General features: G+C 43.6%; 1 protein-coding gene across 7 annotated transcripts in view; it reads left to right on the forward strand.

The window, feature by feature from the left end:
• Positions 1-27629, forward strand: part of LOC140427200 (protocadherin alpha-C2-like) — a 224294-nt gene that overhangs the window by 169835 nt on the left and 26830 nt on the right. For 2 of the 7 annotated variants that reach the window (XM_072512792.1, XM_072512795.1), the window contains exon 1: positions 7308-10000. The exons of 4 other annotated variants lie outside the window; for them this stretch is intronic. In XM_072512792.1, the coding sequence (XP_072368893.1) occupies positions 7550-10000 (2451 nt within the window). In that variant the 5' untranslated portion in view covers positions 7308-7549. Of the gene's footprint in view, positions 1-7307; positions 10001-19357; positions 22054-27629 lie in introns of those variants that run through there. One more of the 7 variants, XM_072512791.1, reaches the window with a different exon arrangement.

A 27629-nucleotide genomic window follows, 5' to 3' on the forward strand; every position in this document is an offset into this window, starting at 1 on the left:
AATGTGCAGTGACTTGTGCTCCAGAACTCGCCATGTCACCGCCAATGCTTTCCCAAAGGCACAGCACTGGTACATGCTCGAATTCCAAGATACATCCTGACCAGAAAACCTGGGCAAGTATAATTTGAACAGTTATTACCCCACCAGTCTCCTCGCGATCATCAACCAAATGACTGAAGCTGTCGGCGACAGCGCTCTCAAGTGACAAATAAGCAACAATACCCCACTCACTGGTGCGCATTTTAGGTTCCACAATTGCCACTGGGCTGCTGGCCTAATTAAACCCTTTTTCCAAATATGGATAAAAGTTGTGATCGCGGACGGGAGAAGAATGTTATTGCCCCGAATCTTTACGCAGCATTTGAACAAGTGCGGCATCAAGGAGGCCGAGAAGAAATGAATTTCATGGACACCAAGTTGAAAACACACCGCTGAGTGAAGTCACACGTAGCTCAAAGCAAGCTGGCTGCGGCTGTTTTGGTAATTCCCCTCTGTTCCGAGGCATAGCTGCAGGAGTTCCTCAGGATTGTGTCCTACGCCCAGATCTTCAGCTGATTTATCAAAGACATTCGAAATGTGGAATTTCGCTGATGACCGCACAATGTGCAGTGACATTCACCATTCCTAAGATGCAGAAGCAGTCCAGGAAAATATTGAGTACGGACAGGACAACGTTCAGACTTGAACTATTAAATGGCATATAACATTCTCGCCACACAAATCCCACTAAATGAGCATCGTACAGAACATATATGCATTTTCTATGCCATTGAATGACATTACCATTGCCGAATCCCCTTATCAACAGCCGCGATTTACTATTGACCAGGAACTGAACCGGACTAGGCATGTAAATACTGTGGTTACAATAGCAGGTCAAAGGCTGGGAATGCTGCCGTGATTAGCACACCTCCTGACTCTCCAAAGTCTGTCCACCATTCATAACGCGCAAGGCAGGAGTGTGATGGAGTACTATCCCAGGCCTTGATGAGTCGGAGTTCGACACAATTCAGGACAAAGTTAACTCACTTCATTGGCACCGCGTTCACCAAGGTGAGCCTTCATTTCCTCCAGTATAGGCAAACAGAGATGGAAGTAGGGATTAAATACGAGGTGCACCACAGCAACTCACCAAACTGTCTTTTATAATACCTTACCAAATCGCGAATTATGCTCGCTGGAAGGAGAAGGGAATGAGAAGCATTGGAACACGTCACCCGCATGTTCCAAACATCATGGTTTGCAATATAGACAGGAAAAATCTTCGTGAACAAAGACTCACATGTTTTTTTGCTGATGGAGGCTGTGTTTCAAGATCCCCTAAAATTGGAGTTGAGATTCTCGACAAGAACTGAATTTCAACTCGAAATCTCAGAAAAGGAGTCGCCCGGTACGCGCTTTACGTTACAGAGCGCGACTGATGGAGGCGCTGGAACGAGCAGAGTGCGAGAATGCAAACTGAGCCAAAGCGAGTAATTCGCAAGAGAAATGAACAAACTGACGTCTCGGAACTGGTGATTGAGCCACCCCAAGACCGTGGCCAACAGGCCATTCGCCAACACAGGCAGCATTTGTTGGAATGAAGCCTGAGAAATTCGGGATCACCCAGATTGCCAATACTGTGCTTGATGTGAACGACAAGGACCCGGATTGGAAGTGATCTTTTATCTCATTACCACCACCGAAAACGTACCCATGGAAACCGAGGGTGATTGCGAGACTCAATACCCTGCGTATGGGTGAAGTCCTGCACGGCGATATAATATATCCTGTCAGCAATCACATTAAGGCTAATATATTTAGCTTACACAACAAATGGAGGAATTAGAGTAATCCGCGTCGTGGAGATTGAAGAAGTTGAAAATGATCAGATTTTGTACAGGTTTGGGCAGATATTTCCATGCAGCATCAGTATACTGTTACGTTCTTCTACAAGTTACTCATTTAATGATAGCCCTCCTGAAATAATAACATCAGTATCGACTTGGATAGCAGAGGACGGTTTTGTGAAGGGGAGGTCGTGTCTCACTAACTTGATAGAGTTTTTCGAGGAGGTCACTAAGATGATTGATGCAGGTAGGGCAGTAGATGTTGTCTATATGGACTTCAGTAAGGCCTTTGACAAGGTCCCTCATGGTAGACTAGTACAAAAGGTGAAGTCACACGGGATCAGGGGTGAACTGGCAAGGTGGATACAGAACTGGCTAGGCCATAGAAGGCAGAGGGTAGCAATGGAGGGATGCTTTTCTAATTGGAGGGCTGTGACCAGTGGTGTTCCACAGGGATCAGTGCTGGGACCTTTGCTCTTTGTAGTATATATAAATGATTTGGAGGAAAATGTAACTGGTCTGATTAGTAAGTTTGCAGACGACACAAAGGTTGGTGGAATTGCGGATAGCGATGAGGACTGTCTGAGGATACAGCAGGATTTAGATTGTCTGGAGACTTGGGCGGAGAGATGGCAGATGGAGTTTAACCTGGACAAATGTGAGGTAATGCATTTTGGAAGGGCTAATGCAGGTAGGGAATATACAGTGAATGGTAGAACCCTCAAGAGTATTGAAAGTCAAAGAGACCTAGGAGTACAGGTCCACAGATCACTGAAAGGGGCTACACAGGTGGAGAAGGTAGTCAAGAAGGCATACGGCATGCTTGCCTTCATTGGCCGGGGCATTGAGTATAAGAATTGGCAAGTGATGTTGCAGCTGTATAGAACCTTAGTTAGGCCACACTTGGAGTATAGTGTTCAATTCTGGTCGCCACACTACCAGAAGGATGTGGAGGCTTTAGAGAGGGTGCAGAAGAGATTTACCAGAATGTTGCCTGGTATGGAGGGCATAAGCTATGAGGAGCGATTGAATAAACTCGGTTTGTTCTCACTGGAACGAAGGAGGTTGAGGGGCGACCTGATAGAGGTATACAAAATTATGAGGGGCATAGACAGAGTGGATAGTCAGAGGCTTTTCCCCAGGGTAGAGGGGTCAATTACTAGGGGGCATAGGTTTAAGGTGAGAGGGGCAAAGTTTAGAGTAGATGTACGAGGCAAGTTTTTTACGCAGAGGGTAGTGGGTGCCTGGAACTCACTACCGGAGGAGGTAGTGGAGGCAGGGACGATAGGGACATTTAAGGGGCATCTTGACAAATATATGAATAGGATGGGAATAGAAGGATACGGACCCAGGAAGTGTAGAAGATTGTAGTTTAGTCGGGCAGTATGGTCGGCACGGGCTTGGAGGGCCGAAGGGCCTGTTCCTGTGCTGTACATTTCTTTGTTCTTTGTTGTTTGACTCCCCATCAATAATTTCAGTTTTACGAGCTGCAGACAGAGTTTCCGAAGAACTGCGAAATATTCAGTACCACATCACCAGAGATATCACTTTTAAATTTAATGCTGCTTTCACAATTATTACACAGTACTCACTGCTTGTCACATTGATCGTGAAGAGGTGTCCCAATACAACATTACCATCACATCCACAGATTTGTGGATCCAACAGATCCAACAGATGGTCCGCTCCCCGACCAACAAAACCTTCCGAGTTCAAGTTTGAGAAATAAATGATAACGCACATCCCCTTACTCAAACCCGGTACGATAGGTCTCTGACAGAAAAAAAGCGTCATTGGTTCTTCTGTTGTGTATTTGATGCAGTTTTTAGTCAAAAAGACACGGTTTCTGATTTCATGAGCGTTACATTTCGTTTCGGCTTCCCTCCGCCCACTTTCGTCTCAACTGATTCAGCCAATTGCGTGCTGTTTGCGCAGCGGTCTTTCGATTTCGAACAGCTCGGTAGTTTTCAAGTTTCAGTGCAAGCAAAGGATGTAGGTTCGCCTCCGCACTGCAGCCACGTGACTGCAAATGTGATCATCGTCGATCAGAATGAAAATGCCTCTGTAATCCCATCACCCATGACAAATAAAAACTCAACTGCAGAGGTGACCATGCCCAGATCTGCCGTTCCGGGTTACTTGGTCAGAAAGCTGATAGGATCGGACGCCCATCCTGGACAAAACGCCCGGCTTACTTATCAAAACCTTAAGCCCATTGATGACAGACTGTTGACAGTAACTTTTGAGACTGCAGTAATCTTACAAATACAGCATTTTGGGGTGTGAATGGTTCACTCAAACAGAAACATCAGATCATGCCGAGGGAGGATGGAAAACCATTGCTTTCATCTACAATCATTGCTGGCTTCGCATAAGATTCATGTTTTTGAAAATGCATCTCATGTCAACCTCTTGGGGAACACGACTTCTTCGGCATCTGATCAAAATTTTACTGTGGTTTATTTATAGCTGCTATGGTCCTTACTATTTCTCTCCATAAATGTGCAAGCGGTATTAAAGATTATGCTCCTCTGTCAACACTCTATAGCGAACTGAAAATTGTCGTGTGAGTATTCAAATAACATGGAGGCATTAGGATGTGGGTGAAAGCAAAAGCTAGCCTGAACGATTTCCATCTTGAATGTATCCAAGTTTAGATGGAGCCAAGAATAATTTCACTTAAAAAAAAATTAAATAGCCCTGCTCCACCTCAGATATCTATCCATTCTGATCAATGTGTCGTGGAGGAGAGCGGGACTGCTTCACTCGGTACAACTAATGAGATCATTGGCATTCATGATGCGAGATATATGTTTATTGTTTTTAAGTTCTATTACATCCAATGAAGTTTATAACTCTGTGATAGCAGCCGTGATTGATTAGACAGCAAATATGTAAGATCCATGCAACGAGAGCAGGAAATGGCAGTCTCTATTGCTTAATCTGAATGAGGGGGATAATAGATAAGAAAATGGTACACATTATATAAATAACACACCGATTTCATTACGCGTCATTTGTAATTGAAATTTTGAGATCAAGATAAACGAACCAATTTGTAGAAAAAAGGGGATTAATTAAAAATGTACTGGAGGCCAATCAACGTATGACACATCATTCTTTTTGCATTTCCTAATTAATACGTTTTCCGAACAATTCTGATGAAGTATTGTGTAGGAATGTTAACCTTATATTTCCTGCAGTTTTTGTTAAAACTTCAATCTACTTCTGTATATGTAATAACACTCTTCCACGTTTTCCTCTCAGAGATCATGTAGCCTGTACATACAATAATTAAGAGTAGGAGTGGGTTCTTTTGTCCCTCGGGCCCACTGCATCTTTAGATAAGACCATCTCTGATCTGACTGTGGTGCCAACTCCACTTTCCTAGCTGTCCACCCTCCCCCCCCCCTCCGCTCCAACCCCCCCCCCCCCCCCCCACTCTTGCGACCCATTACACTTGACTCTCTCGCTGACCGAAACTCCGGCTCAACCTTGAAAGTATTTAAGGAACATCCCTCCACCGCAATCTGGCGCAGGGAATTACGCAGAATGGCGATGCTCTGAGAGAAAAAAATCTATTTGCCTCAGTTTTAAATGGGTGATCCCTGAATTTTGAATTGTGTCTCCGATTTCTAGACTCCCCCAGAAGGGGAAACATCCTCTCAGCATTCACTCTGCAAAGCCCACACCGGATTTTATTGGTCTCAATAAGATACACTCCCGTTCTTCTACACTCCAAAGGATAGAGTCTGGACCTACCCAACCTTCACTCATAAGACACCCCTTTATCCCAGAAAACCATCGAGTGAAACGTCTCTCAACGCTTTATAATGCAATTACATCCATCTTCTGTACTGAGAAGATAGCTTGCATATATGTATTTACACTGTGTATTTGATGTTAGCCCTATGTATTTCCGTTTAATGTGCGGAATAATCTGTCTCTGCTGTACGCAGAATACTTTACACTGTACTCGGTACACGTGACAATAAACAAATCCAATCCAAATCCAATGCAATCCAAACTATGAGACCAAAACTGCGACAATATTCCAGATGTGGTTTCAATGTCCTGTGCAACCCAAGTAAATCTACGTTAATTTTACAAGCAATTGCCTTTGCAATTAACCGATAACATGACATTGACATTCGCAACCACTTGCTGCACCTTCATCCCAACTTTCTCTGCTTCATGTTCCGGGACAGCCAGATCCCTCTGCATGGGACATTGATGTGGTAATTCTCCTTTCAAATAGAGCACTACTTCTCTATTCTTCTTGCCGAAGTGAATAGAAACATTTGATTACGCTAATTCCACCTGCTCCAAATTGCAACTATCCCTAATGAGCAGAAATGAAGTAAAGATGCAGTCGCACTCTTGTAGTGTTGTTTTGATTTAACACCCCGGCCATTCATTCAGTTTTCTTCTGGAATTGCAACACGTAATCTATAGCATACATAGCGCGATGAATTTTCGTACAGAATAAACACAAGTGGATAAGTATAGGCATCCAACAACGTACTATGTTTCAAAAACAGAAAATACTGGACAATCGCAGGAGGTCTGACAGCATCCGTGGGGAGAGAAGGGAGCAAACGTTTGGAGTCAGGATGACTCTTTGTCAAAGCATACTCTGTTTCATGTCGCTGCACTTTATGCAATATTCTTTTACTTATGCAAGCCGTAACAGACTTGGAATTGTTCGGGATGGTATGCTCCTCAACGTGATCCTTACAGCAGTTCCCGATGTTAAATGAATTTGAAAATACATCTGGTTGTAGCAATAGTCAAAGAAAGGACTAACACTCAGAAGTAATTCTGAATGACTCATAGATAGTTAGGATTAAATGAAAGTACAGGCTACAATAAACGTGTACCGCTGGCCATCACCCGTTATCCTGGGAAGCCATCGTGGCCCAGGAGCGTTTAGTGCAAGTACAACCTGGCAAAAAAGAGTTTATTTTTCTGTGACAGTCACTTTAAGTCTCCGACAGATTATTTAAAGCTGACTAAGCAGCTCGTCAAGGCTGAGAACTTTTTACAATTAAAACATTACGTGATTAGACTGATGTCAATGTTTTTAGCGGGAATGACTGATAAGTACAAAATTCATGCAACAGTGTGACCAATCCGCCACAACAATGCCATTTCATTCATTTGATTAAATTTGTTGACATGAGCAAGAAGTTATGTCCATCACTAGTCAGATAAATGGCGTATGGAAACATGAAATTATCCTTCACATTAATGGTGTCATCCTATGAATCATATGCTAAACACTACACAGAAATGCCAATTAAAGTTGTACAACATTAAATGCACAAAGCAATTCTTCCGCTGTTCTGTAGAGGCACTATTGCTTTAAGATTACGTGGTGTTATTATTGGCCCAGTCTCTTTGTGTCGCTGTCTACCAATGGGATGAGAAAATACGGCTGAGGATCCAGCGCCACGCCCCCTGCAACAAACACGGCGCAGTATCGGAGAGCGGAGGAACATTCATGTCCACAGGCGCCTGGTTCACATCGAAGAGTCCGGGAATATTTTGTACAAATTACCTTTGCGATTTGACAAAAAAGACCGGGGAGTGTCCGAAAACCAGTCCGTTTTAAATCTGGTAATTCAAGGTAATGAACAATGAAGTTCTCGTCTTCACGAAAAGGAGCGTAAAATTAATCTCAGAATCAGTCAGTTATATTTGTAGTACGTTGAACCGGAATGGCCTGTTTGCTAAATAGCCGAGTGCCGCTTTGGCCGGTCCTTTACGTCATTCTCACGTCTGTTTCTGAATCGGTCTCTGGGAACATTCGCTACTCAATACCGGAAGAATTAGAGCTTGGTGCCTTTGTTGGAAATATTGTTAAAGACCTCGGGTTAGATGTCAAACACCTACTTGAACGCAGATTTCGGATCGCATCTGAAAGCAATAAACAACATTTAACCGTGAATTTGAAAACTGGATTTTTGCAGATAAAGGAAAAAATAGACAGAGAGCAGCTTTGTGAGCAAGTCCTTAGTTGCGTATTAATGTTAGAGGCTATGATTGATAATCCGCTTCAGATATATCGTATTGAAGTTGACATACTCGACATAAACGATCATGCACCCGTTTTCCGGAGAAGCGAGGTTGATCTAGAAATATCAGAATTGACGCCGCTTGGGACGTCCTTTCCACTCGACAGTGCTGCTGATCCGGACGCTGGAACCAACAGTGTTCGCTCCTATCAACTGAGTTCAAACGAATATTTCGGATTGAAATCGCAGTCTGAGGGTGGGGAAGCTGGCGTCCCAGAATTGGTGCTGCAGCGGCAGTTAGACCGAGAGCAAGAACCGACTCATCGACTAACACTGACAGCGTTTGATGGAGGGCACCCGGAGAGATTCGGAACCATCCAAATTAAAATTATTGTGGTTGATGCGAACGACAATGCCCCAGTTTGCCAACAAAACATCTATCAAGTTACCACTGCAGAAACTACACCCAGAGATACATTGATTGTGAAAGTAACTGCGGTGGATAAGGACGAAGGACTGAACGGTGAGGTAATCTATGCTTTCAGCGATCACACTCCTGACAAAGTGCGCCAGATATTCAGCTTGGAGGCCGCAACCGGAGAAATCAGGCTAACTAGTATTCTGGACTTTGAGGAAACACATAGTTACCAGATTTCGGTACAAGCTAAGGACAGAGGTCCACATCCAGTGGCAGTCTACTGTAAGATTTTGATAATTGTTACTGATATCAATGACAATTCTCCTGAAATAATAACAACCTCCACTTCAAGCACTATCCCAGAAAACGCTTCCCCGGACACTACAGTCGCTGTTCTAAGAATTACAGACAGAGATTCTGAAAACACAGCAGATGTTCATTGCAGGATCCCCACAGATATCCCGTTTAAACTTATCACTTCTTTTAATAATTACTATACGTTAATCACTCAAGGTGACATAGATCGGGAGAATGTGCCAGAGTACAACATTACTATTATATGCACTGATACAGTTAACCCTCCCCTGTCCACCACGAAAACCATCCGAGTTCTGGTCACAGATATAAATGACAATGCGCCACGTTTTACGCAGCCTTCCTTCACCGTGTATGTAACAGAAAATAACGTCATTGGTGCTTCAATTGGTGCGGTGTCAGGCTTTGATCCAGATTCCAACCAAAATTCCGAACTTTCTTATTCTCTTTTGGATAGCCAGATACACGGTTTGCCGGCATTCACTTTCGTCTCAATAAACGCAGTCAGTGGTGAGCTGTCTGCTCACCAATCGTTTGATTTTGAACATCTAACAAGCTTTGACGTGCATGTGGGAGTGCGGGATTCTGGGTCACCTCCACTCAGCAGTAATGTCACCGTTAATGTGATCATCGTGGACCAGAATGACAATGCCCCTGTGATCGTCTCACCTTCGACTATCAAAGGATCCGCAGCAGGGGACAACATACCGAGATCGGCCGAACCAGGTTACTTGGTTGCAAAAGTGACAGCTACTGATGCCGATTCTGGTCTGAATGCTCAACTTGTTTACCAACTCTATCAGCCCACTGATGAAAGTCTGTTTACTGTGGCCCCAGAAACAGGAGAATTATGGACCATTCGCCACTTTACACGTAAAGATCCAGTCAGGACAAAGGTCGTCGTTTTGGTGAGGGACAACGGAACCCCATCACTTTCATCGACGATCACTATCAATGTCTCAGTGCAGGATGATACAACAGAAAATGCATCCAATATTGCAACGTTGGGGAAAAGTGGTCCGTGGAAATGGGATTTGAAATTTTTCCTAATGATTTTGTTTGGCACAACATCATTTGTTTTACTGTTGGCTATTTTATTTCTTGGTATTAAGGTTTGCAAAGGCAGAGATTATATCGACAGCGGCTTTTGCTGTTGGAATACGTCATACCTATCCCAGACGAGCTCGCGCCACGGAATTCAAAAGGCCAGTGTAAATCTTCAAATACCATCCAATTATACGCAGACCTATGAAAACGCGACACTTCCACAGCAATTTCACTGTGATCCAGCTATGAATGATTTCATGTTTCTCAAGTTGCATGGTTCGGCTGGATCCATGATTGATCTCAAGACTGGCACATGTGTCGCTGCAATAAATGAAGAATCATTCCTCTCGGCAAGGAAGAACACAACTAATGAGGTGAGATGTGCCTTGTTAAAAATGTCTTGGAAATGTTAAGCAGAAAATATTGCGGGGATGTGAAAACTTAATGGAGGAAGCCCAGTTTTCCTTATTAATTTGGTAACATTTCATACAAATTCTGTAAAAAAAAACACAACTGCCCTTGTTGGTGGTCAGAGAGTGTGTCTATCAAACCTGAACGCTCCTCTTAGTACAGGACGCCTATGTTAATCCATACACTAGATGCTATCAACTGCATAAAATCACAATAATTAAAGTGGGGTATATTATGGGACGGTACGATACTGCATTTAGAGGAATATCTTGCATAATTGTCTGTTTGAATAAGTGTATATAATTTGCTGAGTTTAAACTAGCAGTGAGCACTTAGTGATTTTGGAAATATGTTCAGGCTACGCCGTGAGACTAAATAAAAAAAACAAGTGCCGAATAAATTATTTGAGCGAACCTATTATTTCAGCACGTTCGAGAATGTTATAGAATGGGGGAGGGGGTGGCATGGGTGGGAGAGAGGTAAAGTGAGAAAAATATAGACAGGCGCATTAATTTAAAAGCGCTGCGAGGTATCAATATTTCTCCAAGACAGTGATTCCCAGTCCAAACAAAAAAAATTTTCAGAATAAGCACTATATACATGGAAATATAACGGGATAGGGCGGGGTGTGGCGTAAATGGTCTCCGTCAGACTGGAGAGAGTTTTAAAACATCAGGGAACATGGACCCAAAGGCCTGAAACGGAGCCTTGCTGATGATTTTTAATGGTGATGATTGGAAACTATATGCACCGAACATTGGGAGCTCTGTGCACTCATACAAATTAAAAACATGACAGAAGTATAGCATGGCCAGAATGCTGTGAGCTAAATACCTATGGTGATAATATGTTGAGAAAATATAAAAATGTAAAAGACGAAGGAAGTCTTTCATTGAAAAAAATTCCAAGGGTAAAATATATTTCGTTCTTGATAATAACAAAGGTGGATTTCCCACTCAGTTTGGTTAAGGTACATATTCAGTTGGCAGATAGAAATTGCAATATAGAATAGATAAGAACATTTGAACATAAGAACTAGGAGCAGGAGTAGGCCATCTGGCACTTCGAGCCTGCTCCACCTTCAATGACATCATGGCTGATCTTTTGTGGACTCAGCTCCACTTTCCCGCCCGAACACCGTAACCCTTTATTCATTTTATTCTTCAAAAAGCTATCTATCTTTATCTTGAAAACATTCATTTAGGGAGCCTCAACTGTTTCATTGGCCAGGGAATTCCATAGATTCACCATCCTTTGGGTGAAGAAGTTCCTCTCAAACTCAGTCCTAAACCTACTTCTCCTTATTTTGAGGCTATGCCCCCTAGTTCTGCTTTCACCCGCCAATGGAAACAACCTCACCGCGTCTGTCCTATCTATTCCCTTCCTAATTTTATATGTTTCTGTAAGATCCCCCCCCCCCCCCCCCCCGCATCCTTCTAAATCCAATGAGTACAGTCCCAGTCTACTCAACCTCTCCTCGTAATTCAACACCCTCAACTCTGGGATTAACCAAGTGAATCTCCTCTGCGCACCCTCCAGCGCAAGTGCGCCCTTTCTCATGTAAGGAGACCAAAACTGAACACAATATTCCAGATGTGTCCTCACTAACACCTTATACAGTTGCAGCATAACCTCGCTAGTCTTAAACCCCATCCCTCTAGCAATGAAGGACAAAACTTCATTCACCTTTTTAATCACCTGCTGCACATGTAAACCACCTTTTTGCGACTCATGCACAGCAGCATGTTTTAATATTTTATCATTTAAATAATAATCCCTTTTGTTCTTATTCCTAGCAAAATGGATAACATCACATTTGTCAACATTGTATTACATCTGCCAGACGTAGCCCATTCACTTAAACTGTAGAAATCCCTCTTCAGGCTTCCAGCGTCCTCTGCACATTTTGCTCTACCACTCATCTTAGTCTCATCTGCAAACTTGGACACATTACACTTTGTCCACAACTCCAAATCATCTACGTAAATTGTGAACAATTGTGCGCCCAACACTGATCCCTGACTGACACCAATAGCTACTGATTGCCAACCAGAGAAACACCCATTAATCCCCACTCTTTCCTTTTCTATCCATGCTACTACTTTACCCTTAACGCCATGCATCTTTATCTTATGCAGCAACCTTTTGTGTGGCACCTTGTCAAAAGCTTCTGAAAATCCAATATACCACAACCATTGGCTCCCCATTGCCTACCGCACCAGGAATGGCTTCAGATAACACGCGCGAAACGCAACGTGAGAGATGCGTGGTAATAAACGAGTTTCATATTATACTGCGTATTTGCAAATACATTTCAACCTATCTCAAAAACTTTAGAATGTTAGCACATTGACATATCATTCCTTTGTTAACTATTAACATAACTTTTCTTGTACTGCAATTAAACCAATTGGAATAGGTTGTCAAATGAATGATGGCCATGGATGACAATTTCACTATAAATGCAAATCAAATTGAACGCATAAGAGGTTATTTGGTTAAAGTGTAAACCAAGGCATGAAATGTGACCAGCTTCCTTGAACGTCACTGACGTGCTGATTAGCTTCGTACCAGCCTCCCTGAACAGGCGCCGAATGCGGCGACTAGGGGATGTTCACAGTAACTTCATTTGAAGCCTACTTGTGACAATGAGCGATTTTCATTCATTTCATTCAGATGCAATGTTGGCGGAGCAGCTTTTATGGGCCCAAAAGAGGAACAGCAGGAAAATCCCAGCAGGTCTGGCAGCACCTGAAAGGAGAGAAAAGAGCTCACGTTTCGAGTCCAGACGACCCCTTTTCAAAGCTAAAAGGCATAGAAAGTGAGACATATTTATACTGTTCGGTGTGGGAATGAAAGATTAGTCACTGCCATAGAAATCAAGGGAAACCAGTGCTAATGGCAGTCCTCAGAGAGAATGAAGAATGTGAAAGGCCAAACAGCAGAAAAAGCTGTGACAGGTGTAGAGGTGGGGGAGGGGGTGGCATGGGTGGGAGAGAGGTAAAGTGAGAAAAAGGAGGGAAGGGAAAGGAAAAGGAGAAATGGTAAGGAAAAGGGGGATAAGATAGGGGGAAAGAGTGGGAAAAATATATATAAAGAAATACAAGGTTGGGCGCACAATAAAAGATAAAAGGCAATTAAAATGAAATGGAATTCAAACGAAGGGGTTGAGGTCGGTAGAGCTAATCATCTGAAGTTGTTGAATTTGATATTGAGACTGGAAGGCTGTAGTGTGCGTAACCATAAGATGAGATGCTGTTCCTCCAGTTGGCAATGAGCTTCACTGGAACATTGCAGCAGGCCAAGGACAAACATGTGGACAAGGGAGCAGGGTCTGGTGTTAAAATGGCAAGCAACGGGAAGGTCAGGATCCTTAATGCGCACAGACCGAAGGTCCTCAGCAAAGTGACCAACCAATCCACGTTTGGTCTCTCCGATACAGAGGAGACGACATAGGGAGCAGCGAATTCAATAGACCAATTTGAAAGAGGAGAAAGGGAAACACTGCTTAATTAACCTGGAATGGGTGTTTTGGGCCTGGGAGTTTAAACATGGAAGAGGTAAAAGTGCAGGTGTTACATCCTATGTGATTGCATGGAAAGTGCCATGGGAGAGGTGTTGGGTATGATGGAGGAGTGGAGTAGATTATCCCGGAGGGAACAGTTTCTGCTGACTACTGACAGAGACAGTGAAGGGAAGATGTGTTTGGTGGTGGCATTATGCTGGAGCTGGCAAAAATGGCGGAGGATTATGCAATGCATACGGAGGCTGGTGGGGTAAAATGTGAGAACGAGGGGGACTCTATCCTTGTTCTGGAAGGGAGGGGAGGGGTCAAGGGTAGTGGTGCGGGAGATGGACCGCACGCTGTTGAGGGTGCTGTCAACAACTGTCGGTGGGAAATCACGGTTGAGGAAGAATGCACACATTTTCGAGGCACCACATTGGAAAGTGGCATCATCAGAACAAATGCGACGGAGGTGAAGTAGCTGAGAGAAAGGCATGGAGTCCTTTTGGATGTAGGGTGCAATAAGCTGTAGTGCAGATGACTGTGGGAATCAGTGGGCTTGTAATGGACATTAAAGATAGTCTATTTACAGAAACGGAGACAGAAAGGTCAAGGAAGGGAAGTGTCTGAGATGGAGCAAGTGCAAGTGATGGAGGGGTAGAAACTGGAAGCAAAGTTGATGAATGTTTCGAGATCTAGACGGGAGCATTAAGTGGCACCAAAATAGTCATCGACGTACCGGTAAAGAGTTGAGGGAGGGGACACGGGTGGCCTTGAACAAGGCATGTTGCGCACCCCCTCCTTGCAACATTTCATCTGTGACTGCACACAGTTACATGTTATAGGCTAGGTCAGGAACTGGAAGAGGTAGTGCACATATTTCTGGATGTATCAATGGATATCCCGATGAACATCACCATATACAACACCATGATTATTCAGAAGATCAAAGATGGCCTTAACCGGGCAGCACGGTAGCACAAGTGGATAGCACTGTGGCTTCACAGCGCCAGGGTCCCAGGTTCGATTCCCCGCTGGGTCACTGTCTGTGTGAAGTCTGCACATTCTCCCTGTGTGTGCGTGGGTTTCCTTCGGGTACTCCGCTTTCCTCCCATAGTCCAAAGACGTGTAGGTTAGGTGGAGAGGCCATGATAAATTGCCCTTAGTGACCAAAAAGGTTAGGAGGGGTTATTGGGTTATGGGGATAGGGTGCAAGTGAGGGCTTAGGTCGGTAGGTGGAGACGCGATGGGCGAATGGCCTTCTTCTGCTCTGTATGCCTATGGTCTATGTATACCCCATAAGTAGGCACGCGTAGCATTGCTACAACTTTGATTTGGAGAAAGTGGGATGAGTTAAAGGAGAACTTGTTGAGAGATAGAACTTGTTCAGTCAGGCGGCGGAGAGTGGTAGTGGATTGGAATTGTTCAGGACTCTTTTCGAGGAAGAGCATTTGTGGGCTCCTTGCAACATTTCTTCTGAAAGTGTGGCTGCACACAGTTACATGTTATAGGCTAGTTCAGGAACTGGAAGAGGTGGTGCACATATTTCTGGTGTGGCAATGGATATCCCGATGAACATCAACATATACAACACCATGATTATTCAGAAGATCAAAGATGGCCTGAATCCAGATGTGAAGGAAGTCAACTTCACGCTTGCTACCCTGCTGTCCCTCTCTCCTACAGCAGTTATTCCTGCTCCTCCTGGTTCGAAATGATGCTTCCATTCTTCATCAAGACCGAGGGAGACCTCCAGCATGATAGCAATGACCACCCATCCCCTTTCTCTTACTGCCTCCTATTGATATCCAGTAAGGCAATGTCGAACAATACACAATATTTTTTCGGTTAGGTCCTAAGAGAATTTCATGAATAAACGTGGCTTGTGTGTCCGTAGGCCTAAGAAAATGCACTATTAACCTAGGATGGTGGTCTTGGAACTCAATTAAACAATGTGGCATTAAACATGAAATGATGCACCATCTAGTTCACTAATGTCCACAGGGAAGGAAATCTGCCAACCACACCTGGTCTGGCCTTTATGTCGTGGCCTGCAAGCCATTCTGTTGTACCAGACAGCAAATATGCCACTTATCGGTAAGCTTGAGGCGTTCGGTGCAAGACTGGGGATTGGACCCAGTACATAGAGTGAATGAAATACATTTTCATCTGAACAACATAGTCGGGGACAACAGACAGACGGTGACCCTCCTCATAGTTTGCGGTACGGAGACTTATAGCATTATCAAACGTTTAACTTCTCCCAACTCAGCTGACAACCACCAGTTCACTGAACTCATTACGCTGGTCGGGCAACCATTTTGACCCAAAATCGGCATTAATTGTTTACTATTTCCGTGTCTAGGACTTACGGAAACGGAAACTCATGCTCATGGTGTGAGGTAATGGAATACTATTGCTTTCATCTCCAATCACTACTGGCTTATCATACTGAATCATGCTTTTGCAACTGCAGCTAACGTCAACATGTTGACGGCAGAGCGGTACAGTGGTTAGCATTGCAGTCTCACAGCGCCAGGGACCCGAGTTCAATTCCTGCCTCGGGTGACTGTGTGGAGTTTGCACTTTCTCCCCGTGTCTGCGTGGGTTTCTTCTGGGTGTTCCAGTTTCCTCACAAAGTCCAATGATATGCAGGGTAGATGGATTGGCCAAGCATAATTGCCCCTTTGTGTCCAAAGTTGAAGTGGGGTTACGGAATAGGGCAGGACATTGAGCCTATTTAGGGTGTGCTGCCGTAGAGTCGGTGCTGAGTCGATGGGCCCAATGCCCTCCCTCTGCATTGTATGTATTCTATGATTCTATGAAATGGCACAACGCTTTGGCCTCAACTACTTTCTGTGGTAGTAAATTCCACAGATTCACCACTCTGTGAAGAAATTTCTCCCCACCTCAGTCCCTTATCCTCAAACTATGACGCCGAGTTCTGGATTCCCCAAGCATCGGGGACATAGTTTTCTGAATCTACACTGTCTAATTCGGTTAGAATTTTACAGCTTTCTATGAGACCCCCCTCACTCTTTTAAACTGCAGTGAATATAATCCGAACCGATTTAGTCTCTCCTTATTTGACAGTCCCACCATCCCAGGAAACAGCCTGGTAAACGTGTGTTGCACTCCCTCGATAGCAAGAACATCCTTCCTCAGATAAGGACACCAAAACTTCACACAATATTCCAGATGTGGCCTCACCAATGCATCATACAATTGCTGTAAAACACCCCTGTTCCCATATTCAAATCTCTGCACTATGAAGGCCAACATACCATTTGCCTTATTTACTCACTGCTGTCCTTCCGTCTTTAATTTCAGTGACTGTTGCACAAGGGTACAAGGTATCACTGAGTATCCATCTCTCTCAATTTGGACCCATTCAAATAATAATCTACCTTCCTATTTTGCTACTAAAGTGGATAACCTCACATTTATCTACATTATACTGCAATGCCATGAATATGCCCACTCACTGAGCCTGTACAAATCACGCTGAACCATCTCTCCATCCTCCTCACAGCTCTTCCACCAACTTTATATCATCTGCAAATTTGGAGGTGATACATTTAGTTCCCTCGTCCAAACCATTAATATATAATGTGAACAGTTGGGGTCTTAGCCCTACGGTACCCCACTAGTCACTGCCTGCCAATCGGAAAAAATACACATTTAATCCAACACTTTGCTTCCTGTCTGCTAACCAGCTTTCTATCTATATCAAGATACTACCTGCAATGCCATGTACGTTAACTTTACCTAGTAATATGCTGTGTGAGACCTTGTCAAAAACCTTCTGAAAGTCTAAATAAACGGCAGCCCCCAGTTCTTCCTGGTCAACTCTGCTAGTTACATCTTAACAGAATTCCGGTAGATTTTTCAAGCCTCAGTTCCCCTTCGAAAATCCACGCTGACTTTGTCTGATTATAACAATGCTTTCCAAATACTGTAAATGAAATCCTTGATCAAATTCTTCCATATTTTGCTCTCTGAGATTCAATAGCTCGTATATACGATGATTAAGAGAAAGAATATTCTGTTTCCCCCTCAAGCCTGCTCCACCAATCCATAAGACCATTTCTGATCTGTTTGTAATGTCAACTCACTTTCCTAACTTCCCGCCTTCACCGCCCCCCCCCCCTCCGCCCCCCCCCTCCCTCCGCCCCCCCCCCCCCTCCTCCCACACACCCCCCCCCGCCCCCGCCCCAAACTCCATAAACACTGATCCATTGCTGCGGATAAGTGCAACTCACCCTTGGATATATTTCTGACCATATCTCTGCCGTTCTCTGTGCAGAGACGGACACGGAATAACGACGGTCTGAGAGAGAAATAAACCCTTACCTCATTCTTAAATGGGCGAAACCTGATTTTTAAATTGTGTCCACTGTTCCAAGACTCCTCTCAAAAATCCACCCTGCCAAGTCCCCGCCGGATTTTATATGCTTAAATAAGATCATAAAATCATAGCATTTACAGTGAAGGAGGAGGCCATTCGGCCCATCAAGTCTGCAACAGCCCTTGGAAAGAGCACCCTACTTAAGCCCACACCTCCAACCTATCCCCGTAAATGAGTAACCCCACCTAACCTTTGTGGGCACTAAGGGCAATTTATCATGGCCAATCCTCCTCACCGTCACATCTTTGGGCTGGGGGAGTAAACCGGAGCACCCGGACGAAACCCACGCAGACACTGGGAGGAAGTGCAGACAGTGACCCAAACCGGGAATCGAACCTGGGACGCTGGAGCATTGATGCAACAGTGCTAACCAGTGTGCTACCGTACCGGTTCTTATTCTCATGAACTCCAAAGAATGTAGTCTCAACCTGTCCAACTTCATTCATAAGGCAACCTCTTCAGTCCAGAAACTAATCGAGTGAAATTCCTGTGAACTGCGTCGAATGCAGTCGCATCGTTTCTTAAACAAGGAGACCAAAGCTGTGGAGAATATTCCAGATATGATGGTCTCAGCAACATTCTGCACAACTGGAGGATACATTCCCTACATCCACACTCGATTTCCCTTGCAATAAATGGTAACCTTCCATTGGCATTCATTACCACTTGCGGCGTCTGGATGCTGGCTTTTTATCATTCATGTTGCATCTGGTTATATCATCAGTCTCAGAAATGAGTAAAATCAGAAGTAATTCTGGGTAACTCAAAGATAGTTAGAATGAGATTACATTACAGGCAAGAATTATCGCCTACCGCACGATATAGGCAGCATTTCTTTCCCATCCCTAGTTGTCCCGTGCAAGTGATGGTGCGTCTTCCTGAAAGTCCACGTGGCCCAAGGGCAATCATTGCAAGTAAAACCTGGAATTGTTTCTTCTTTTTCTGTGCCTATCACTTTAAGGCTACAACACATAATTTAAAACTAACAAAGAAGTCCGTCAAGGCTGAGATTCATATTACATTTGCAACATTACATGATTAGACTGATGCTAATGTTATTTATGTTATTAACTGATAAGTAGAGAATATAAACAAGGGTCAGAGCAATTCAAATAGACGGTTTCATTCATTAAGTTAAACTTTGTTGACGTATCCAAGTAATGAATAATTAATCAAGACATCATGCGAAACATATACTAAATACTACACACAAATGTGAATTGAAGTTGTACAACATTAAATAAACAAAGCATTTCTTCCGCTGTTCTGTGGAGGCACTATTGCTTTAAGATTATGTGGTGTTATTATTGGCCCAGTCTCTTTGTGTCGCTGTCCACCAATGAGGTGAGGAAATGAGGCTGAGGATCCAGCGCTACGCCCCCTGAAACAAACACTGCGCAGTATCGATGAGATAAGGAACATTCATCTCTCCAGGCGCCTGGTGCACATCTCAGAAAGAATCCGAGCAAATCGAACGGAATTTGTGCAAATAGCCTTTGCGAGTTTGACAAAGAACACTCGGGGACTGGTGAAAAGCAGTTTACGTAAAACTTGGAAAACCAAGGTAATGGCCTATTACGCACTCTTCGTTACAATAAGGAGCATTAGATTCAGCTGAGCATCAATCGGTATTTGCAGTACGTTGATCCGCAATGGCCTTTTTGCTAAATAGTCGAGTGCCGCTATGGTCCGTTCTCTACGTCATTCTCACGTCTGTTTCCGAATCGGCACTTGGGAATATTCGCTACTCAATTGCTGAGGAATTACAGCTTGGTGCCTTTGTTGGAAATATTGCTCACGACCTCGGATTAGATGTTAAACAGCTATTTGAACGCAGGTTTCGGATCGCATCTGAAAATAAAAAACAATATATAACCGTGAATTTAAAAACAGGAATTTTGCAGGTAGAGGAAAAAATAGACAGAGAGCAGCTTTGTGAACAAGGCCTCAGTTGCGTATTAATGTTGGAGGCTGTGATTGAAAATCCGTTTCAGATATATCGTATTGAAGTTGACATCCTGGACACAAACGATAATGCGCCCATTTTCCGGAGTAGCGAGGCTAACCTTGAAATATCAGAATTCACGCCACTTGGCATGTCCTTTCAACTCCAGAGTGCCTTTGATCCGGACGCTGGAACCAACAGTGTTCGCTCCTATCAACTCAGTTCAAACGAGTATTTCAGATTGAAATCGCAGTCAGAGGGTGGGGAAGCTGGCGTCCCAGCACTGGTGCTGCAGCGGCAGTTAGACCGAGAGCAAGAACCGACTCATCGACTAACACTGACGGCGTTTGATGGAGGGAACCCGGAGAGATTCGGAACCACGGAGATTAAAGTTACGGTGGTTGATGTGAACGACAATGCCCCAGTTTGCCAACAAAACATCTATCAAGTTACCACTGCAGAAAATACACCCAGAGATACATTGATTGTGAAAGTAACTGCGTTGGATATGGACGAAGGTCTGAACGGTGAGGTAATCTATTCTTTCAGCGATCACACTCCTGAGAAAGTGCGTGAGATATTTAATTTGGAGGCAGCAACCGGGGAAATCAGGCTTACTGGTTTTCTGGACTTTGAGGAAACGCATAGGTACCAAATTTCGATACAAGCTAAGGACAGAGGTCCACATCCATTCGCAGTCTACTGTAAGGTTTTGATAATTGTTACTGATATCAATGACAATTCTCCTGAAATAATAACAACCTCCACTTCAAGCACGATTTCAGAAAACGCTTCCCCGGACACTGCAGTCGCTGTTCTCAGAATTACAGACCGAGATTCTGAAAACACAGCAGATGTTCATTGCAGGATCCCTAGAGATATCCCGTTTAAACTAACCACTTCTTTTAATAATTACTATACGTTAGTCACTCAAGGTGATATCGATCGTGAACATGTGCCAGAGTACAATATTACTATTATATGCATTGATACAGGTAACCCGCCCCTGTCGACCACAAAAACCATCCGAGTTCTGGTCACAGATATAAATGACAACGCGCCACGTTTTACGCAGCCTTCCTTTGCCATGTATGTGACAGAAAACAACGTTATTGATGCTTCAATTGGATCTGTGTCTGCCTTTGATCCAGATTTCAATCAAGATACCGAACTTTCTTATTCTCTTTTGAATAGCCTGATACACGGTTTGCCTGCATCCACTTTCGTCTCAATAAACGCAGTCAGTGGTGTGATGTCGGCTCACCAATCTTTTGATTTTGAACAACTGACAAGTTTTGAAGTGCATGTGAGAGTGCGAGATTCGGGGTCACCTCCACTCAGCAGTAATGTAACGGTCAATGTTATCATCGTGGACCAGAATGACAATGCCCCTGTGATCGTCTCACCTTCGCCTATCAAAGGATCCTCAGCAGAGGACAAAATACCGAGATCGGCCGAACCAGGTCACTTGGTTGCAAAAGTGACAGCTACTGATGCCGATTCTGGTCTGAATGCTCAACTTGTTTACCAACTTTATCAGCCCTCTGATGAAAGTCTGTTTACTGTGGCTCCAGAAACAGGAGAATTATGGACGATTCGCCACTTTACAAGTAAAGATCCAGTCAGGACAAAGGTCGTCGTTTTGGTGAGGGACAACGGAACCCCATCGCTTTCATCTACAATGACTATCAATGTATGGGTGCAGGATGATACAACAGAAAATGCGTCTAATATTGGAACGTTGGGGATCAATGGACCGTGGAAATGGGATTTGAAATTTTACCTAATGATTTTATTTGGCACAACTTCATTTCTTTTACTTGTGGCTATTTTATTTCTCGGAATTAAGGTTTGCCAAGGCCGAAATTATGTCAAAAGCGGCTTTTGTCGTTGGAAAACGTCATACTTTTCCCGGACGAGCTCGCGCCATGGAATTGAAAAGGCCAGTGTAAATCTTCAGATACCATCCAATTATTCGCAGGCGTATGAAAACGCGACACTTCCACAGCAGCTTCACTATGATCCAGCCATGAATGAAATAATGTTTCTAAAGTTACATGGTTCGGCTGCATCCACGATTGATCTCAAGACTGGCACATGTGTCGCTGCAAAACATGAAAATCCATCAATCCCGACGAACAGGGAGACAACTCAGCAGGTGAGTGGCGCCTCCTAAAAACTTTACAGGAATTTATCTAATTAACACCGAGTAGCTGTAAAACGTAGAGAAGAAAGCAAAGCGTTGTTAACTGAAATATCATTTAATGAAAGTTATGTTTCTTTTAAACGTGTTCATAGAATCATGAATCATAGAATTTACAGTACAGAATGCCATTCGGCCCATTGAGTCTGCACCAGCCCTTGGTAAGAGCACACTACTTTAACCCACACCTCCACCCTATCCCTATATCCCTGTACCCCACCTAACCGAAGTGTTGATGCTCGGCGTGTTTCTTTGTGGATTGAGGAATCTGCCATTCGGACAGGGGACGTATGTCGACCCATTTGTTGCTTGCAATCAGCGTGAAAAAAGACCCACGCTAATTGAGGTAGGGGCTATTACGGGAAGGCACGACATTACATTCATATAAATAATTTTCGTAAGTGTCAGTTTCAATATGTATTGATAATTTACTGACGTTCATCGAACAGTAAATACTTGAACAATTTGCCTACACGATGAAACTAAGCGAAACATAAACACATCTGCCCAACACATTGCTTGAACTCAGAACGGATTGATTACTTTAGTAAGTACTGAAAGTTAAAGCTTTATTGGAGAAGGTATGTTTCTTAGGAATACATTGGAAAGTGCCGCGAGGAATTACAGGACAAGGAATCTTACTACATATAAAATATGGGTACTGAGTAAGGGAGTATGGGGCAGGACTGCAGAGCTGAGATCTGATCCTTTGCTTGTGGGATATTTTACCTCTGCCTCATGCATTCTGATTCCGTTTTCTGCATGCAAGCACTTCTTTGTTGTAGTTTTAACATATTGACAAACCATTTGTCTGTGTGCCTGGACGTGATTCTGCTTTACTGTCCTGCACTCTTCCTTGAACCAGTCCTGGTTTAGTTCTAAGGGGGTGTGGGGCATACGCTGAGCATACTTACATATTCTATAGGTACAGATTGTGGTTTAAGTGATTCAGAAACGTTTACTAGAATATTATCTGGGATGGGCATATTGTCTTATGAGGGAAGGCTGAACTAGCTAAGAATCTATCTGCTGGAGTTTACAGCAGTCTTATGAAACATATTTGATCCTGAAGGACCTAGGGAAAAGGTAGACCTTATCTCACCTTTTAAAGTAAATGCTCGCACATTTAGGAAATCCCCCATAGTGCATTCTTTTTCAAAAGACTTTGACAATCAAAAACGGATAATTATTGGGCGGGACGGTGGCGCAGTAGTTAGCACTGCTACCTCATGGCATCGAGCACGTGGGAAAACATGGCCACGGGTCACTGTCCTTGTGGAGCTTGCTCAATCTCCCCGTGTCTGCAGGTGTCTCAACCCCACAACACAAAAATGTGCAGGGTAGGTGGATGACCACTCTTTTGAGGTCCACCAATAAAACAGAAGAAAGGAAACAAACTGAGGGACAAAGCAAAAAAGGGACGTTCCTGGTAGGGGCACTACCCGAATATAACAAAGATCAAAGGAAACATCATAACATCAAATAAGAGTGCAGTTAAAGGGGTCCGCTAAATTGCCCCTTAATTGGAAAAATTAAAAAAAAGATATATGTTTTGTGTAAATGTTTTATAGAAACCAATTAAGCAAGTTCTTTAGATATTATTGAGCCAAAACAATAACTGCACCAAAATGGTACTTAATCCTATCCAGCACACTCTTTTTGCATGGAACCGGATGGAGCACCAGACATTGGCCTGGACACCGGAAATGACAATGGTACAGCCAGCTCTGCTGATCCTGAAAAATCCCTCCAGCTAAAATATGTGGGTTTGTGCCAAAATTGGGAAAGTTGTTACCCAAGAACCATCCTGACACTGCGGTACTCACCAAACCAAAGAGAAGAAAATATACAAGACATCACCATCACGATTCCTGGATACATGTTGTCCCACCGAAAGGACAATCCCATCAATGATGATAGAGAGGTAGTGTAGATTTGGGAAGAAGCTGCCCTTGGAGCCCTCAACCCTGTACACCAGACTTCAAGAATCATCATAGCATAGAGCGGCACGGTGGCGCAGTGTATAGCACTATAGGCTCACAGCGCTAAGGACCTGGGTTTGATCCGAGCCACGGGCCACTGTCATGTTCTCCCCCTGTCTACGTGTGCCTCACCACCACCACCGAAAAGATGTGCGGGCTAGGTGCATTGGCCACGCTCAATATCCGCTTAATTGGAAAAAACAGTTGTGTGCTCTAAATTTAGTTTTTAAATGTTTTAAGTGGGTTGAATTTAATGTTTTTGTACCTGGAAGTGTAAAACCTATCATTAGATTCATGTTGGACAAAGGTATGTGTATGAGTGGGGTTGTTAAGTTCCAATGGTGCTTAGTAAGGGCTGCCGCATGAAGAATAAATAAGCCAGGAGTGGTTGCTTAGCAACTGGGGCCTTGGATGGTGGATAAACTTTAGGTTTTAGTTCAGCTAATTTGTTCTCAGTTGCAGATAGGCAGAAAGAGAATAGGCAGCTCTCACAGCTCTACTGGAAACATTTGGTTTAAAGGCTAGAGGGAACATCTCTCTCGGCTTTACGAGAAGAAAATCCATACAATGGAGTAATGGTTCAAAAAAACAGTTGAAAAATCTGAAGCGAAGATTGTTACGGAAACTAGCGTAATGAAGTAACAGGTCAAAGGCACTAGAGCAGAACAATGTTCAGTAAAGACAGACAGAACTGAAAAGAAAGCAGAGATGCCATGATGTAATTTGAAGTAATTTTCAGGTTTGTGAGATTCTGCTACAGTCTGTGGAAAGTGAGTGGCTGATTCTCGGAGTTTGAGTAAAAGCAGTTAAGACAACTTAAACCTAAACGGGTTACTGTAAAATCCTGGACTGTTGAGTGTTAAGCTTGTGTTAAAAGAATCGTTTGTAAAACCTGAACTCGATATCGGAATGCAAACAGCAAACATTATTACGAGAGAAGATTTTATTGCTGGCTTTTAGGAGTAGAGTTGGAAATTCTCTTGGATTCATAGAATCCCTACAGTGCAGAAGGAGGCCTTTCAGCCCATCAAGTCTGCACCGACCCTCCACCTAACTCTTGGACACTTGGACTGTGACCATCATCTGGGGGATTCTGAGGAGAAATATATAGACACTACCTTGGTTCAGAGTAGAGTGCATTCTGCATGTACTTCACCACAGTTACCTTGTGTGCTTAAAATTGAGTTTTCGTCGTCATGAGAACATTGTAGTTTAAGAGGTACCCGGTAACCCTTGGTAATCTTTAAAACTGTGTGTAATTGTTAAGGTAAGGGGGCAATAAAGGTGTAGTGTATCACAATGTATTTTTTCTGTTTCAATAAATGTTTTTTTCTTGTTATTGAAAGAAATTAGCTGTTCTGTGACTCTGTTCCTCCATGTTTCATATAAAAAAGTAAAAGTTACAGTCTCGTGAACCAGGGTTCCATGCTGGGATCTTCGTGTCCAGTTATAACATCAACTGAGGTCGTAACCGTTGACAAATTGATGTTCCATTTCGTAAGATCGGACTCATTGCATTACCTGAGACTCCATGCGGAAAACGCGGTATGGGTTGCCCAAAGGAAATAGTATTCAGAAACACATAGGATAATGCTAATCAAATGGCACACCAAATGAAAAATATAAGAAATATAGAGCAGAAGCTGCCCTATTAAAGTTGCACAGCAGGAAATAGCTAGTCTAGCCTGCATGTAACTCCAGACCAGCAACAATGTGGTTGACTGGTAAATGTCCTCTGAACTGGCCTAGCACGTCTCCCAGTTCTGTCCAACAGCTATAGAGAAAGCAAAAGAATGAAACTGGACGCACCAGCCGGCATCGACTTAGACAACGGAAATGACAGCAAAGCTCCAGCCCTGTCGACCCTGCAAAGTCCTCCTGACTAACAAAATTGGGAGTACTGTCTTACTGATGAGTCAAGCAACAGCCCACCATAGTCATACTCATAGAATCGTACCTTACAGATAATGTACCTGACACCAGCATCACCATTACTGGGTATGTCATGTATCGCAAGCAGGACAGGCTCAGCAGAGGTGGCGGCACAGAGGTACACAGTGTGGAGGGAGTTTCCCTGGCAGGTCTCAACATAGACTCTGGAGCCCATGAAGACTCATGGCACCAGGTCAAACATGGGAAGGAACCCTCCTGCTGACTATCACGCATCTTTTCCCCCACAGCTGACGAACAGTGCTGTTCCATGTTGAAAATACTTGCAAGAGTGCTGAGGATAACAAGGCGTGTGTAATATATTCTTGGTGGGGACTTCGATATTACTTACCAAGAATGGCTTGGCAGTATTACCATAGACTCAACTGGCAGGAACTTGGAGGACATTACTGCTAGACTGGGACAGCAGCAGGCGGTTAAGAACCAACAAGAGCGACACTCGACCTCATCCTCACCAACGTGCCTGCCTCAGATGCATCTGTCCAACACAGCATCATTAGAGGTGACCATCGCACAGGCCTTGTGGAAATGAAGTACCGTCTTCACATTGAGGATACCCTCCATCGTGGTGTGCAACACTGTCACCATGCTAAATAGGATAGTTTTGAATAGATCCAGCAACTGAAAACAGGGCATTCTGAGGTGCTGTGACCAACAACAGCAGCAGAATTGTATAGAACCACAATCTGTAATCTCCTCATATCCACCACTCGGCGCAGGCTTGGAGGGCCGAAAGGCCTGTTCCTGTGCTGTACTTTTCTTTGTTCTTTGTTTTTTTTGTACCACCAAGCCAGGGGATCTACCTTATTCAATGAAGAGCGCAGGAGGGCATGCCAGAAGCAATACCAGGTATACTCTCCAGAACAGTGGAGGTGAAGTTAGGGGTTATAGCTGCGCAGATAACACAATATATGGGACCGTGTGAATACTGAAATACCATCTAATTATGTGGATGTGTACGGAAGCAAAACCCACCCGAACCATTTCGCTATGAAATGTATCCACGTTCAGGTTCAGCTGTGAATGCTTTTATGCTTTTAGACTTTAAAAAATAGCTGCTGCCCCTGAGATTAATATCATAATTGACCCAAGTGTCGTGAAGAAGAATGGCACTGCTTCACGCTGTAAAAATCAGAAACTTACTGACTCCCATCAGGTGAGATATCGGTTCATTTTTTCAAGTTCCAACGTTTGGCAATCCATTTACTACCTATGTTTGCATTAGAACCGTAATTGGTTACCAGCACAATCAGTAATATCGAAGTAAAATGGAATTCAAAGGGTCAATTGCCTAATCTGAATCAGGGGGTTAATTGCTGAGCGATATTATACACATTAAATCAACAGTGCAATAAGTGTGCACCATCTGAAATGGAAATATAGATATCAATTCAATTATTTCGCTATAGGAGAATGCTGAACACGTGGAGTGGAAAAATAAACAATTTAAAATGAGCCAGTGGTCAAAAACTCAAGGAAAACGTATTGTTGCTTGAAGGTCCAAATTACTGTATTATCTCATCAATTCTTATGTGGTACGGGTAGGAACATTACACCTAATTTCCAGCTAAAGTGAACTGTCAAATTTGGTGAAACGAT

Source organism: Scyliorhinus torazame, chromosome 7, assembly GCF_047496885.1.
Source record: "Scyliorhinus torazame isolate Kashiwa2021f chromosome 7, sScyTor2.1, whole genome shotgun sequence".
NCBI classification, from domain to species: Eukaryota; Metazoa; Chordata; class Chondrichthyes; order Carcharhiniformes; family Scyliorhinidae; genus Scyliorhinus; species Scyliorhinus torazame.